This window comes from Scyliorhinus torazame, chromosome 11 (assembly GCF_047496885.1).
Source record: "Scyliorhinus torazame isolate Kashiwa2021f chromosome 11, sScyTor2.1, whole genome shotgun sequence".
In the NCBI taxonomy this organism is placed as follows: domain Eukaryota; kingdom Metazoa; phylum Chordata; class Chondrichthyes; order Carcharhiniformes; family Scyliorhinidae; genus Scyliorhinus; species Scyliorhinus torazame.
Window position 1 is genome coordinate 246,324,453 of NC_092717.1, and position 15,174 is coordinate 246,339,626.

The window sequence follows — 15,174 nt, forward strand, 5'->3', positions numbered from 1 at the left end:
ATCTGCCCCTCACAAACTGATCCACACAAACTGTCCCACACAAACTGGTCCCCACAAACTGTCCCTCACAAACTGGTCCTCACAAACTGTCCCTCACAAACTGATCCACACAAACTGTCCCACACAAACTGGTCCCCACAATCTGCCCCTCACAAACTGATCCACACAAACTGTCCCACACAAACTGGTCCCCACAATCTGCCCCTCACAAACTGTCCCTCACAAACTGGTCCTCACAAACTGGTCCCCACAAACTGTCCCACACAAACTGTCCCTCACAATCTGGTCCCTCACAAACTGATCCACACAAACTGTCCCACACAAACTGGTCCTCACAAACTGTCCCTCACAAACTGGTCCCCACAATCTGCCCCTCACAAACTGGTCCCCACAAACTGTCCCTCACAAACTGATCCACACAAACTGGTCCCCACAAACTGTCCCTCACAAACTGGTCCCCACAAACTGCCCCTCACAAACTGGTCCCCACAAACTGTCCCTCACAAACTGGTCCCCACAAACTGTCCCTCACAAACTGATCCACACAAACTGTCCCTCACAAACTGATCCACACAAACTGTCCCTCACAAACTGGTCCTCACAAACTGTCCCTCACAAACTGATCCACACAAACTGTCCCACACAAACTGGTCCCCACAATCTGCCCCACACAAACTGGTCCCCATAAACTGCCCCTCACAAACTGATCCACACAAACTGTCCCACACAAACTGGTCCCCACAATCTGCCCCTCACAAACTGATCCACTCAAACTGGTCCCCACAAACTGTCCCTCACAAACTGGTCCCCACAAACTGCCCCTCACAAACTGGTCCCCACAAACTGTCCCTCACAAACTGATCCACACAAACTGTCCCTCACAAACTGATCCACACAAACTGTCCCTCACAAACTGGTCCTCACAAACTGCCCCTCACAATCTGGTCCCCACAAACTGTCCCTCACAAACTGGTCCCCACAAACTGTCCCTCACAAACTGATCCACACAAACTGTCCCTCACAAACTGGTCCTCACAAACTGCCCCTCACAAACTGGTCCCCACAAACTGTCCCTCACAAACTGCCCCTCACAATCTGGTTCCCACAAACTGCCCCTCACAAACTGGTCCCCACAAACTGTCCCTCACAAACTGATCCACACAAACTATCCCTCACAAACTGGTCCTCACAAACTGGTCCCCACAAACTGGTCCCTCACAAACTGTCCCTCACAAACTGGTCCCACAAACTGCCCCTCACAAACTGTCCCTCACAATCTGTCCCTCACAAACTGCCCCTCACAAACTGCCCCTCACAATCTGGTCCCCACAATCTGATCCACACAAATTGTCCCTCACAAACTGGTTTCTCAGAAACTGTCCCTCACAAACTGATCCACACAAATTGTCCCTCACAAACTGTCCCTCACAAACTGCCCCTCACAATCTGGTCCCCACAAACTGTCCCTCACAAACTGGTCCCCACAAACTGTCCCTCACAAACTGATCCACACAAACTGTCCCTCACAAACTGGTCCTCACAAACTGTCCCTCACAAACTGGTCCCCACAAACTGGTCCTCACAAACTGTCCCTCACAAACTGATCCACACGAATTGTCCCTCACAAACTGTCCCTCACAAACTGCCCCTCACTATCTGGTGCCCACAAACTGTCCCTCACAAACTGGTCCCCACAAACTGTCCCTCACAAACTGATCCACACAAACTGTCCCTCACAAACTGATCCACACAAACTGTCCCTCACAAACTGGTCCCCACAAACTGTCCCTCACAAACTGATCCACACAAACTGCCCCTCACAATCTGGTCCCCACAAACTGTCCCTCACAAACTGGTCCCCACAAACTGGTCCTCACAAACTGCCCCTCACAAACTTGTCCCCACAAACTGCCCCTCACAAACTGGTCCCCACAAACTGTCCCTCACAAACTGATCCACACAAACTGTCCCTCACAAACTGATCCCCACAAACTGTCCCTCACAAACTGATCCCCACAAACTGTCCCTCACAAACTGATCCACACAATCTGTCCCTCACAAACTGATCCACACAAACTGATCCACACAATCTGTCCCTCACAAACTGATCCACACAAACTGATTCACACAATCTGTCCCTGACAAACTGATCCACACAAACTGATCCACACAATCTGTCCCTCACAAACTGATCCACACAATCTGTCCCTCACAAACTGATCCACACAAACTGATCCACACAATCTGTCCCTCACAAACTGATCCACACAAACTGATCCACACAAACTGGTCCCCACAAACTGGTCCCTCACAAGCTGTCCCTCACAAACTGCCCCTCACAAACTGATCCCCACAAACTGTCCCTCACAAACTGATCCACACAATCTGTCCCTCACAAACTGATCCACACAAACTGATCCACACAAACTGGTCCTCACAAACTGTCCCACACAAACTGATCCCCACAAACTGTCCCTCACAAACTGATCCACACAATCTGTCCCTCACAAACTGATCCACACAAACTGATCCACACAAACTGGTCCCCACAAACTGGTCCCTCACAAACTGTCCCTCACAAACTGGTCCCCACAAACTGGTCCCTCACAAGCTGTCCCTCACAAACTGGTCCCACAAACTGCCCCTCACAAACTGTCCCTCACAATCTGTCCCTCACAAATTGCCCCTCACAATCTGGTCCCCACAATCTGATCCACACAAATTGTCCCTCACAAACTGGTTTCTCAGAAACTGTCCCTCACAAACTGTCCCTCACAATCTGTCCCTCACAAACTGTCCCTCACAATCTGGTCCCCACAATCTGATCCACACAAACAGTCCCTCACAAACTGGTTTCTCAGAAACTGTCCCTCACAAACTGATCCACACAAACTGTCCCTCACAAACTGTCCCTCACAAACTGATCCACACAAACTGTCCCTCACAAACTGTCCCTCGCAATCTGTCCCTCACAATCTGTCCCTCACAAACTGTCCCTCACAAACTGATCCACACAAACTGTCCCTCACAAACTGTCCCTCACAAACTGATCCACACAATCTGATCCACACAAATTGTCCCTCACAAACTGGTTTCTCAGAAACTGTCCCTCACAAACTGGTCCCCATAAACTGTCCCTCACAAACTGATCCACACAAACTGACCCTCACAATCTGTCCCTCACAAACTGGTCCCCATAAACTGTCCCTCACAAACTGATCCACACAAACTGTCCCTCACAAACTGTCCCTCACAAACTGATCCACACAATCTGATCCACACAAATTGTCCCTCACAGACTGGTTTCTCAGAAACTGTCCCTCACAAACTGGTCCCCATAAACTGTCCCTCACAAACTGATCCACACAAACTGTCCCTCACAAACTGATCCACACAAACTGTCCCTCACAAACTGTCCCTCACAAACTGATCCACACAATCTGATCCACACAAATTGTCCCTCACAAACTGGTTTCTCACAAACTGTCCCTCACAATCTGGTCCCCACAAACTGATCCACACAAACTGATCCCCATAAACTGTCTCTCACAAACTGGTCCCCACAAACTGCCCCTCACAAACTGGTACCTCACAAACTGTCCCTCACAAACTGGTCCCTCACAAACTGTCCCTCACAAACTGGTCCCCACAAACTGTCCCTCACAAACTGTCCCTCACAAACTATCCCTCACAAACTGGTCCCCATAAACTGTCCCTCACAAACTGTCCCTCACAAACTGGTCCCCACAAACTGTCCCTCACAAACTGGTCCCCACAAACTGTCCCTCACAAACTGTCCCTCACAAACTATCCCTCACAAACTGGTCCCCACAAACTGATCCACACAAACTGTCCCTCACAAACTGATCCCCATAAACTGTCCCTCACAAACTGGTCCCTCACAAACTGGTCCCCACAAATTGTCCCTCACAAATTGGTCCTCACAAACTGCCCCTCCCAAACTGGTCCCCACAAATGGGGACCAGACAGTTCCCCCAGGCGATCAGAGGCCCCTGGGTGATTGGTATCTAGTCAGGGTGGTACCCTCGTACTGTTGATGCCAGCAAAGCATCTTTGCACTGCCAGCCTGGCACCCTGGCAGTGCTACCTGGGCACTGCCAGGGTATCCAGGAGGCACAGCCAGACTGGCAGGTGCACTGCCAGGGTGCCAGGACAACAGTGCCAAGATGCCCAGGTGGCATTTTGCCCATGCCCGATATTGGGTTGGGGGGGCCGTGCCCACATGAGATTGACTGTGGGGGGCCTTGAGGAACACCCAACATGTGAGATGGAGTGGTGGTGGGGGGGTGGGTCCGGGGGCTGTGTTGGGGGTATCAAGAGATCAGCGCGGCATTTAAAAATGTCCCCCATCTTTTTCTGCACTGATGGGCGGAGCTTCTATAAGTATATAACGAGGAAGAGAATAGCTAAAGTAAATGTTGGCCCTTCGGTGGACGATACTGGCGAGTTAATAATGGGGAACAGAGAGATGACGGAGGCACTGAACCAATATTTTGCCACTGTCTTCACGGATAATATGAAATTTCCATAAACTGCAGTTAATGCAGAGGAACCTGCTGCAATAACCATCACTAGGGAGAAGGTACTGGACGAGCCATATCCAGTCCAAAGAAGGACTAGCCCAAATATATGCAGTATAAGTGGATTGGCCATGCTAAATTGCCCCTTAGTGTCCAAAAGGGGTTACTGGGATGGGGGGGCCTAGGTAGAGTGTTCTTTTGGTGGGTCTGTGCAGACTCCATGGGCCAAATAGCCTCCTTCTGCATTGTAGGGATTGTATGATATCTGCGGCTACAAGAGCAGGCCAGAGGCTAAGAATCCTGGGGCAAGTACTTGCCTCCTGACTCCTCAAAGCCTGTTCGCAGTGTACAAGACACATCAGGAGTGTGATGGAATACTCTCCACTTGTCTGAATGAGTGCAGATCCAGCGATACTCAAGGAGCTCAACAGGAGAACAGAGCAACCTGCTTGATTTTCACATCATCCACCAGCTTCAACATCCACTCCCCCCACCATCAAAGCACAAGGCAGCAGTGTTTACCATCTACAAGATGCACTGCAGCAACTCACCAAGGCTTCTTTGACCTTCCAAACCTGTGACCTCTACCACGTAGAAGGACAAGGCAGCAGACACACGGGAACACCACCACCTGGAGGTCACCTCTGAGCACACAACATCCTGGGCGGGATTCTCTCAGCCCGGGGCCGGGCCGGAGAATCCCTGCAACCGGCGTGAATCGCGCCACGCCGCCCGCACACATAGTTGACACGCCGGCACACGTGGTTGACGCACCGCCGGTCGGGGGCTGCTCTACACAGACGGCCCGGCAATTCTCGGCCCATCCGTCGTAAAAACGTCGAGTCCCGCCGCCGCCGTCCACACCGGCTCTCAGCCGGCGGGAACTCGGCGTTGAAGGGTCCAGGGGTGGCCTGTGGGGGGGGGGTCCGACCCTTGGGGGGGGCCTCCGATGTGGCCTGGCCCGCGATTGGGGCCCACCGATCAGCGGGCCGCCCTCTCTGTCTGGGGGCCTCGTTTCTTCCTCGCCAGCCCCTGTAGCCCTGCGCCATATTGCGTCGGGGCCGGCGCGTTGAAGGAAGCCACTGTGCATGTTGGCGCCAGTGCCACTGCTCATGTGCGCATTGGCGCCTGTGCCGCTGCGCATATCCCGTGACACCCAGTTGATGCCGGGATCAGCAGCTTGAGCGTTGTGAACTGCTGATCCTGTAGCGGACAGAATTGCTGATCCTGAGGCCGCGTTGACGCCGTTGAGAAACGCGACGGCGTTTCCGACGGCGTCAACACTTAGCCTCAGGATCACAGAATCCCGCCCCCTGACTTGGAAACATATCGGCCGTTCCTTCATTGCCACTGGATCAAAATCCTGGAACTCCCTCCCGAAGAACACAGAGTTTATCTACACCACATGGACTGCAGTGGTTCAATTAGGCAGCTCACCACCACCTCCTCAAGGGCAATTAGCGATGGGCAATAACAATGTTGGCCTAGCCCACATCCCTTGTAAGAATTAAAGAAAACAAACGGAGGAGCCGTGAGGTGATGATGCAGCTGTACAAAACTTTGGTAAGGCCACATTTGGAGTACTGTGTACAGTTCTGGTCACCTCATTTTAGGAAGGATGTGGAAGCTCTGGAAAAGGTGCAAAGAAGATTTACCAGGATGTTGCCTGGAATGGAGAGTAGGTCTTACGAGGAAAGGTTGAGGGTGCTAGGCCTTTTCTCATTAGAGCGGAGAAGGATGAGGGGCGACTTGATAGAGGTTTATAAGATGATCAGGGGAATAGATAGAGTAGACAGTCAGAGACTTTTTCCCCGGGTGGAACAAACCATTACAAGGGGGCATAAATTTAAGGTGAAAGGTGGAAGATATAGGAGGGATATCAGAGGTAGGTTCTTTACCCAGAGAGTAGTGGGGGCATGGAATACACTGCCTGTGGAAGTAGTTGTGTCAGAAACATTAGGGACCTTCAAGCAGCTATTGGATAGGTACATGGATTACGGTAAAATGATATAGTGTAGATTTATTTGTTCTCAAGGGCAGCACGGTAGCATTGTGGATAGCACAATTGCTTCACAGCTCCAGGGTCCCAGGTTCGATTCCGGCTTGGGTCACTGTCTGTGCGGAGTCTGCACGTCCTCCCCGTGTCTGCGTGGGTTTCCTCCGGGTGCTCCGGTTTCCTCCCACAATCCAAAGATGTGCGGGTTAGGTGAATTGGCCAATGATAAATTGCCCTTAATGTCCAAATTGCCCTTGGTGTTGGGTGGAGGTGTTGAGTTTGGGTGGGGTGCTCTTTCCGGGGGCCGGTGCAGACTCGGGGGTGGTTCTAGGTGTGGACCTTGACGAAGATGTTGAAGAGGAGGAGGAATGGGAGGCAGAGGGAGACAACACTTATCAAAAAGCTACCCCTGCGGCAAGACGAGATGCTACCCTCTTACCAACCTCCGAGAAGAGGACCTTCTGCCTCCGCCTCATGGTTGTCCAGCTCTCCTGTGTCATTTTGCCTTCCCTGTGATGTAGTGGCAGCAAACTCTCCTCCAGAACAAACAGGAGCCTCAGCAATGGCTGGCTTGGGTATCTGAAACTCCCCTCCATTCCCTCCCCTCCCTCTCCCTCCCCACCGTCAGCTTTAATTGGACACAAAGCCTCCTCCCGATATCAATTAAGAGATCACCCCTGGAAAATTCAGTCAGTTTCCCACCAGAGGAGGGTTTCCGACACAAAAACAAATCCAGCCCCCGTCTCCCATCTCCACGAGGAAAATACAGCCTTGAGTTTTTATTGAACTATTTCGTGGCACGGGAACATGCATTTGGCCCAACTGCTCTACAGTTACGCTCCACATGAACTTCCTCCGATCCTGTAAACATTTCAATTACTTTCTCCCTCGTGTGTTTATCTCGATTCCCTTTATAATGCTTCAATGTTTCAGCCACACCTTGTGGCCGCGAGTTCCACATTCTCACCACCCTCGGGATAAAGAAATTTGATCTCAATTCTTTATCGCATTATTGGTTACTTATTATATTTATACGCCTTGAATAAAGTAAATTACATTCTGAGCCAGGAATGCAAACTGAATTTCAACTGCATTTGTCACCCTGTTACACCAACTTTAACATGCACAAAGATATCAATAAAAATACTGTTGATAAGGCAATTATTAGTTGTTTTTCTGAAAATTGAAGTGAGGATATGACCAATCCCTGCACAAATTGAAAGTCCAGTTATGCAGCTTCCCTTTAAAGGGATCTATGTTATTCACCTTAACCACTCCTCGTGGTAGCAGGTTTCACAATCTATTTTATTGACCTTCAGCAATTCTGAATCAAACTGCTGGGTTTGCAGCTCTGAAGAAACGTCATGAAAAATATGTTTTTCCTATTTTTTTTTAAAAAAAGGAATAAAAAAAGCTCCAGTACTTACAGGCCTTTGACTCTTGCTTCTCTCTGTTGGCCACTCTTCTCTCCTCGTCAAAGTTGCGGTTTCTCATTTCATCGAGCATCCGGTCCACCTCTTCGAACCTGGGTGCAGCGCCGGACGACGACTCAAGGATTTTCAGTGTTTTTAACATATCTGGAAGGTAAGATGCAATTGAAGGAGCAAAACCTTTCCTGGTTTCTGCTTGCAAGGATGTTTTGTTATTCTTTTCTTTTCAATTTAGAGTACCCAATTAATTTTTTTCCAATTAAGGGCAATTTAGTGTGGCCAATCCACCTCCCTGCACATCTTTTGGGGAGAATGTGCAAACTCCACACGGACTGTGACCCAGAGCCGTGATCGAACCTGGGACCTCGGCGCCGTGAGGCAACAGGGCTAACCCACTGCGCCACCGTGCTGCCCGGGTTTTGTTATTCTAACGCAGGACACATTTTCGGTAACTGTGAAAATGATCGGTTCCTCAAAATCTGCTCTCTTCTCCAATCCTGATTTTAGTCACTCTATCTTTAGTGATTCTGCCTTCAGCTGTCTCAACCCTAACCTCGGAAATTCCTTCCCTAAACTGCATTGCCTCTCAAGCCCCTTCTCTTTAAAATGTCTCTCGCTGGGGCAGCTTACAGCCACCTGTTCTAATATTCCTTTATGAGCCTCAGTGTCAAATTGACGTGTGTTCAATGAAGAGTGCAGGAGAGCATGCCAGGAGCAACACCAGGTATACCGAAAAATGAGGTGTCAACCTGGTGAAGCCACAACAAAGGACTACCTGTGTCCCAAACAGCATAAGCAGCGAGTAATAGACAGAGGTAAGCGATTCCACAACAAACACATTAGATCTAAGGTCTGCAGTCCTGCTACATCCAGCCTGAATGGTGCTGGAGGCTCCACAAATATCCCCATCCTCAATGATGGAGGAGCCCAGCACATCTGTGCAAAAGACAAGGCCGAGGCATTCGCAACAATCTTCAGCCAGAAGTGGCGAGTGGATGATCCATCTCGGTCTCCTCCAGAGGACCCAGCATCACAGATGCCAGACTTCAGCCAATTTGATTCACTCCACGTGATATCAAGAAATGGCTGAAGACACTGGATACTGTAAAGGCTCTGGGCCCAGACAATATTCTGGCAACATTTCTGACAAATTATGCTCCATAACCTGCTGTGACCTAGCCAAGCTGTTCCAGTACAGCTACAACACTGCCATCTACCCGGCAATGTGGAAAATTGCCCAGGTGTGTCCTGTACAGCAAAAAGCAGGAGAAATCCAACCCGGCCATTAACTGCCTTTTGAGTCTACTCTCCATCATCATTAAAGCGATGGAAGTGGTCATCAACAACACTTACTTAGCAATAACCTGCTCACTAACTGGGTTCCGCCAGGGTCACTCAGCTCCTGACATCATCACAACCTAGGTTCAAATATGGACAAAAGAGTTGACCTCCAGCAGTGAGGTGAGAGTGAGGTTAGAGTGAGGTGAAATGCCCTTGACATCAAGGCAGCATTTGACCAAGTATGGCTTCAAGGAGCCCGAACAAAACAGGAGTCAATTGGGAATCAGGGGGGAACTCTCCATTGGTTGGAGCCATACCTAGTGCAAAGGAAGATGGTTGTGGTTGTTAGAGGTCAGTCATCTCAGTTCTGGGACATCACTGCAGGAGTTCCTCGGGTAGAGTCCTAGGCCAAGCATCTTCAGCTGCTTCATCAATGACCTTCCTTCCATCATAAGGTGCACCACAGATGCACCACAGAAAGCATCCTATTGGACTGCATCACAGCCTGGTATGGCAACTGCTCGGCCCAAGATCGCAAGATACTTCAGAGAGTCGTGAACACCGCCCAGTCCATCACACGAACCCGCCTCCCATCCATTGACTCCATCTACACCTCCTGCTGCCTGGGGAAAGCGGGCAGCATAATCAAAGACCCCTCCCACCCGGCTTACTCACTCTTCCAACTTCTTCCATTGGGCAGGAGATACAGAAGTCTGAGAACACGCACGAACAGACTCAAAAACAGCTTCTTCCCCACTGTCACCAGACTCCTAAACGACCCTCTTATGGACTGACCTCATTAACACTACACCCTGTATGCTTCACCCGATGCCGGTGCTTATGTAGTTACATTGTATATGTTGTGTTGCCCTATTATGTATTTTCTTTTATTCCCTTTTCTTCCCATGTACTCAATGATCTGTTGAGCTGCTCGCAGAAAAATACTTTTCCCTGTTCCTCGGTACACGTGACAATAAACAAATCTAATCCAATCCAATCCAAGAAGTGGGGAATGTTCAGCACCATTCGCGACTCCTCAGATAATGAAGCAGTCCATGTCCAAATGCAGGAAGACCCGGACAATATCCAGGTTTGGGCTGACAGGTGGCAAGTTACATTCATGCCACACAAGTGCCAGGCAATGACCATCTCCTACAAGAGAGAATCTAACCACTGCCCCTTGACATTCAATGGCATTGTCATCACTGAATCCCCCATTATGAACATCCTGGGCACATCCATTGAACAAAAGTTGAACTGGACTGGTCATATAAATACTGTGGCTACCAGGGCCGGTCAGAATCTAGGAATCCTGCGGTGAGTAACTCACCTCCTGACCTCCCAAAGCCTGTCCACCATCTAGAAGGCACAAGTCAGGATTGTGATGCAATACTCCTCATTTGCTTCGATGAGTGCAACTCTAAGGGTCGGTTTAGCTCAGTGGGCTAGACAGCTGGTCTATAATGCAGAACAAGGCCAGCAGCGCGGGTTCAATTCCCGTACCGGCGTACCCGAACAGGTGCCGGAATGTGACAACTAGGAGTTTTTCACAGTAACTTCATACTTGTGACAATAAAAGATTATTATTATTATCCAAACCCACGACCGCTATCATCTGGAAGGACAAGGGCAGCAGATCCCTGGGAACCCCACCACCTGGAGGTTCCCCTCCAAGTCACTCACCACCCTGACTTGGAAATATATTCTCGTTCCTTCACTGGCACTGGGTCAAAATCCGGGAACTCCCTTCCTAATAGCACAGTGGATGTACCTACACCACATTGACTGCATCGATTCAAGACAGCAGCTCACCACCACCTTCTAAAGGGCAATTAGGGACGGGCAACAAATGCTGGCCTGCCAGCGAAGCCCACATGCCGTCAAAATGAATTTAAGAAAAGCACTCCTGTGGAGAACTTCTGGATAATTTACTATGCTCGAGATGCTATAAAACCACTGAATGGCCCTCTTATAAGAACGTAAGAACTAGGAGCAGGAGTAGACCATCTGGCCCTTCAAGTCTGCTCCGCCATTCAATGAGATCGTGACTGATCTTTTGTGGACTCAGCTCCACTTTCCGGCCCGAACACCATAACCCTTAATCCCTTTAATCTTCAAAAAACTATCTATCTTTACCTTGAAAACATTTAATGAAGGAGCCTCGACTGCTTCACTGGGCAAGGAATTCCATAGATTCACACCCTTTGGGTGAAGAGGTTCCTCCTAAACTCAGTCCTAAATCTACTTCCCCTTATTTTGAGGCTATGCCCCCTAGTTCTACACCGACTACACTTCTGAACTTGACTGTAAAGTGCTTAGGGATGTCCTTAAGATTATAAAATATGCTTACGTCTTTCTTTTTAAAGACTATTTTAATTCAGCGTCACTAAAACATCTATCTACACTGAACTATCCATTTGCCGTATAAAGTATCCTCACCTAAGATCTTCATCAGCACATCTTCTACATTTTCCAGCATGTCCTGAGCATGTTGATGTGTCTCATTGATTGAAGTGAGCAATAGCTGGGTGCTTCGAGAATTCTTTTCCGCCTTAAAAAATAAACATTTTCAGATCTTAGCACATCGTAAATTTATACAGATGGTTAAAGGGATAATTACTAATAGAATGTTATGTATTTGGGAATGCATTCCGCTGGTTCTGTGTCACGTGACGTGTACTGACGTCAGCAGAGTGTTTGCTTTGGGCAGGTCATCATCTTGATTGTATTGAGCAACACTCTTAATAAACCTCTCATTGTGCTTTACATGAATCCAGAGTGTGGGCACCTCCACAACTTTTCTCTTTGCAACAACAAAGAAATATAACAGGTACAGTACAGGAAGTGGCCCATCATGCTTGTGCCTGCTCTTTGAAAGTACATGTCCCAGTTTATTGCCCTTTCCCCACATTTTCCTTTTGAAGTATCCATCAAATTCCCTTTTAGACCATAAGACCATAAGACATAGAAGCAGAATTAGGCCACTCGGCCCATCGAGTCTGCTCCGCCATTCAATCATGGCTGATATTTTTCTCATCCCCATTCTCCTGCCTTCTCCCCATAACCCCTGACCCCCTTATTAATCAAGAACCTATCTATCTCTGTCTTAAAGGCACTCAGTGATTTGGCCTCCACAGCCTTCTGCGGCAAAGAGTTCCACAGATTCACCAGCCTCTGGCTGAAAAAATTCCGCCTCATCTCTGTTTTTAAAGGATCGTCCCTTTAGTCTGAGATTGTGTCCTCTGCTTCTAATTTTTCCTACAAGTGGAAATATCCTCTCCACGTCCACTTTATCCAGGCCTCGCAGTATCCTGCAAGTTTCAATAAGATCCCCCCTCATCCTTCTAAACTCCAACAAGTACAGACCCTCAACCGTTCTTCATACGACAAGCTCTTCATTCCAGGGACCATTCATGTGATCCTCCTCTGGACCCTTTCCAAGGCCGGCACACCCTTCCTTAGATACAGGGCCCAAAACATACTGCTGAATTTGCTTCCCGTTCAGGCAGTGCTTTCCAGTTCATAACATTCTGTATGTGGTGGTATGTATTAGGGGTAATACGGTACACCACGTGTCGACAGGCTATTGGTGGAGGGATGCCAGGTCCTGATAGGATCTGACACCTACTGGACTCCACCCAGAAATGCCGGTATAAGAACCCAGTTTTTCCCTCCATTTCCCTCAGCAGCTGCATTCTGTAACCACGCTGCTGGGGATAAAGTTCTGCTTAATAAAGCCTTCAATTGACATTACCTCAACCTGCCTCGCGTCATATTGACGGTGCTACACTGTATAAAAAGATTCTCCTCTTCTCCCCTCTGGCTCTTATTTCCTCTATCAAAACTGCTCATAATTTCCAACATCTCTGTTTAATCTCTCCTTAAGCCTCTCTGCTCGAAGGAGAACAATCCTAGCACCTGTAACTTTTCCATGTACCTCTCTCATTTGTCATAGATGTTTACAGCATGGAAACAGGCCCTTCGGCCCAGCATGTCCAGGCCGCCCAGTTTCTATCACTAAGCGAGTCCCACTTGCCCGGATTTGGCCCTTATCCTTCTACAGAGTCATCTGCGTTATCATTCTGGCAAATTCTCTGTGTACCCCAACCAGAGGCTTTGACCTCTGCTAGACGTTTCAAATTGGTCCAAAAAATACTTGCCTTTTCCTCGAGTGCATTAATATCTTGAATGAGGTTCATGTTATCATTTTCCAAATCATCAGTCGTTCTGACCTGACGTTCCACTGTGAGCCGATACTTCTTCAACTCATTCTGAAACAGAGAGTCATTTATACCATTTAATTTTTAACTGAAATGTACTGCCTTTACTCTCTTTGCATAGGTGAAGCATAAATTGTTTTCAAACGAAACTACCAAGGAATACTATGTTAAAAAGAAATTGAAACATTTATGGTAACTGATCCATGCTTTCTAACTTTAAACTCTAGCTTTTGTGTGTAACTGAACATTTGAGTGTAACCAATTTCCAATTTACTTTCATACCCGGTATTTACATGTACGCACATGTCACCAAGCGTACATACATACTCACACTTCGTACACGCACGCACATACCCACCCACATACATACTCATAGGAACATGGGAGCAGGAGGACACCATTCAGCCCCTTGAGCCTGTCCTGCCATTCAATGAGATCATGGCTAGTCTGTGACCTAACTCTGTGGGCTGGATTCTCTGGTCGCCATCACCGAAATCGCTGAGTCCAGCGCTGCCACAGTTGGGGGGGGGGGGCTGTTCTGCAACAGGGGGACCTTCGTCGGAGGCTGGGGGACTGGTGGGGGGTGGTGCAGGGGTGAGGCTGATTACAGGGGGGGCAGTGTTTGGCAGGCCACCGTCGTGCGCATGCGCGGCCATGGATCCGGCAATTCTCCGGCTGTATCCGCAGGTAAAGCCGGGGGCTTTCTGCTGACGGAGGATCACTGCAGCTTTTGTGATGTTTTTTCTACCGTAAAAGGCCACTGTTCCCACGCCGGCGTCAGCACTTAGTCTGCAAACCGGAGAATCCAGCACCATATACCTGCCTTTGGCTCATATCCCTTAATACCTTTGCTTCACAAACTCTGTCAATATCAGATTTAAAATCAACAACTGACCTAGCTCCAACTGCTTGTGGGAGTGAGTTCCAAACTTTTACCACCCTTTGAGTTGAGAAGTTCTTCCCAACATCTCTCCTGAACGGTTTAGCCCCAATTTTTAGACTATGCTCCTTAGTTTTAGAATCTCCAACCAGTGGAAATAGTTTGGGGGCGATTCTCCGAGCCCCGCGCCGGGCCGGAGAATCGGCGCAACCAGCGCTATGACGCCGGCGCGCGATTCTCCGAGGTGCCGCCGATTCTCCGGCCCGGATGGGCCGAGTGGCTGCGCGGATACGAGAGAGTCCCGCCGGTGCCGTTCACCCCTGGTCGCTGCCGGCGGGAACTCTGCGCGAACGGTCGGGGGGCGGCCTGGGGGTGGGGGTGGGGGGGGCGGGGGCCCGGGGGGAGGGGGGGTCTCCGGTGGGGTCTGGCCCGCGATCGGGGCCCACCGATCGGCTGCGGCCGTCCACTCCACCCCTGGGCTTACTTTCCTGCGCGGCCGGCCCCTGAACACCGACGCCACGTTGAGTCGGGGCCGGCGCGCTAAAGAAATCCCTCACACATTCGCAGGTTGGCGCGGCGCCCATTTGGAACCGGGAAAGGAGTCTGGAGCGGCGTGAACCACTCCAGCACCGTGCTGGCCCCCTGTGGAGGCCAGAATCGGTCGTCCCCGTGCCCATTTCGCGCCGTCGTGAAACGCTACGGCGTTCACGACGGCGCGAACACTTGGGCTCCATTTGGGAGAATCGCCCCCTTTATCTTTATCTTGGATACTTAGATCAGATCGCCCTTCAGCCTTCTGAATTCTAGCAAAAACAGGTCTAAAATG

The 15,174-nt window shown here is 49.5% G+C and overlaps 1 protein-coding gene across 3 annotated transcripts in view; it reads right to left on the bottom strand.

The window, feature by feature from the left end:
* The window catches only part of lama3 (laminin, alpha 3), an 858,151-nt gene that overhangs the window by 116,365 nt on the left and 726,612 nt on the right, over positions 1–15,174 (bottom strand). For all 3 annotated transcript variants that reach the window (XM_072468523.1, XM_072468524.1, XM_072468522.1), the window contains exons 47-49: positions 13,409–13,519; positions 11,688–11,799; positions 7,965–8,114 (exon numbers count right to left, since the gene is read on the bottom strand). In XM_072468523.1, coding sequence (XP_072324624.1) covers positions 7,965–8,114; positions 11,688–11,799; positions 13,409–13,519 — 373 coding nt within the window. The remainder of the gene's footprint in view (positions 1–7,964; positions 8,115–11,687; positions 11,800–13,408; positions 13,520–15,174) is intronic.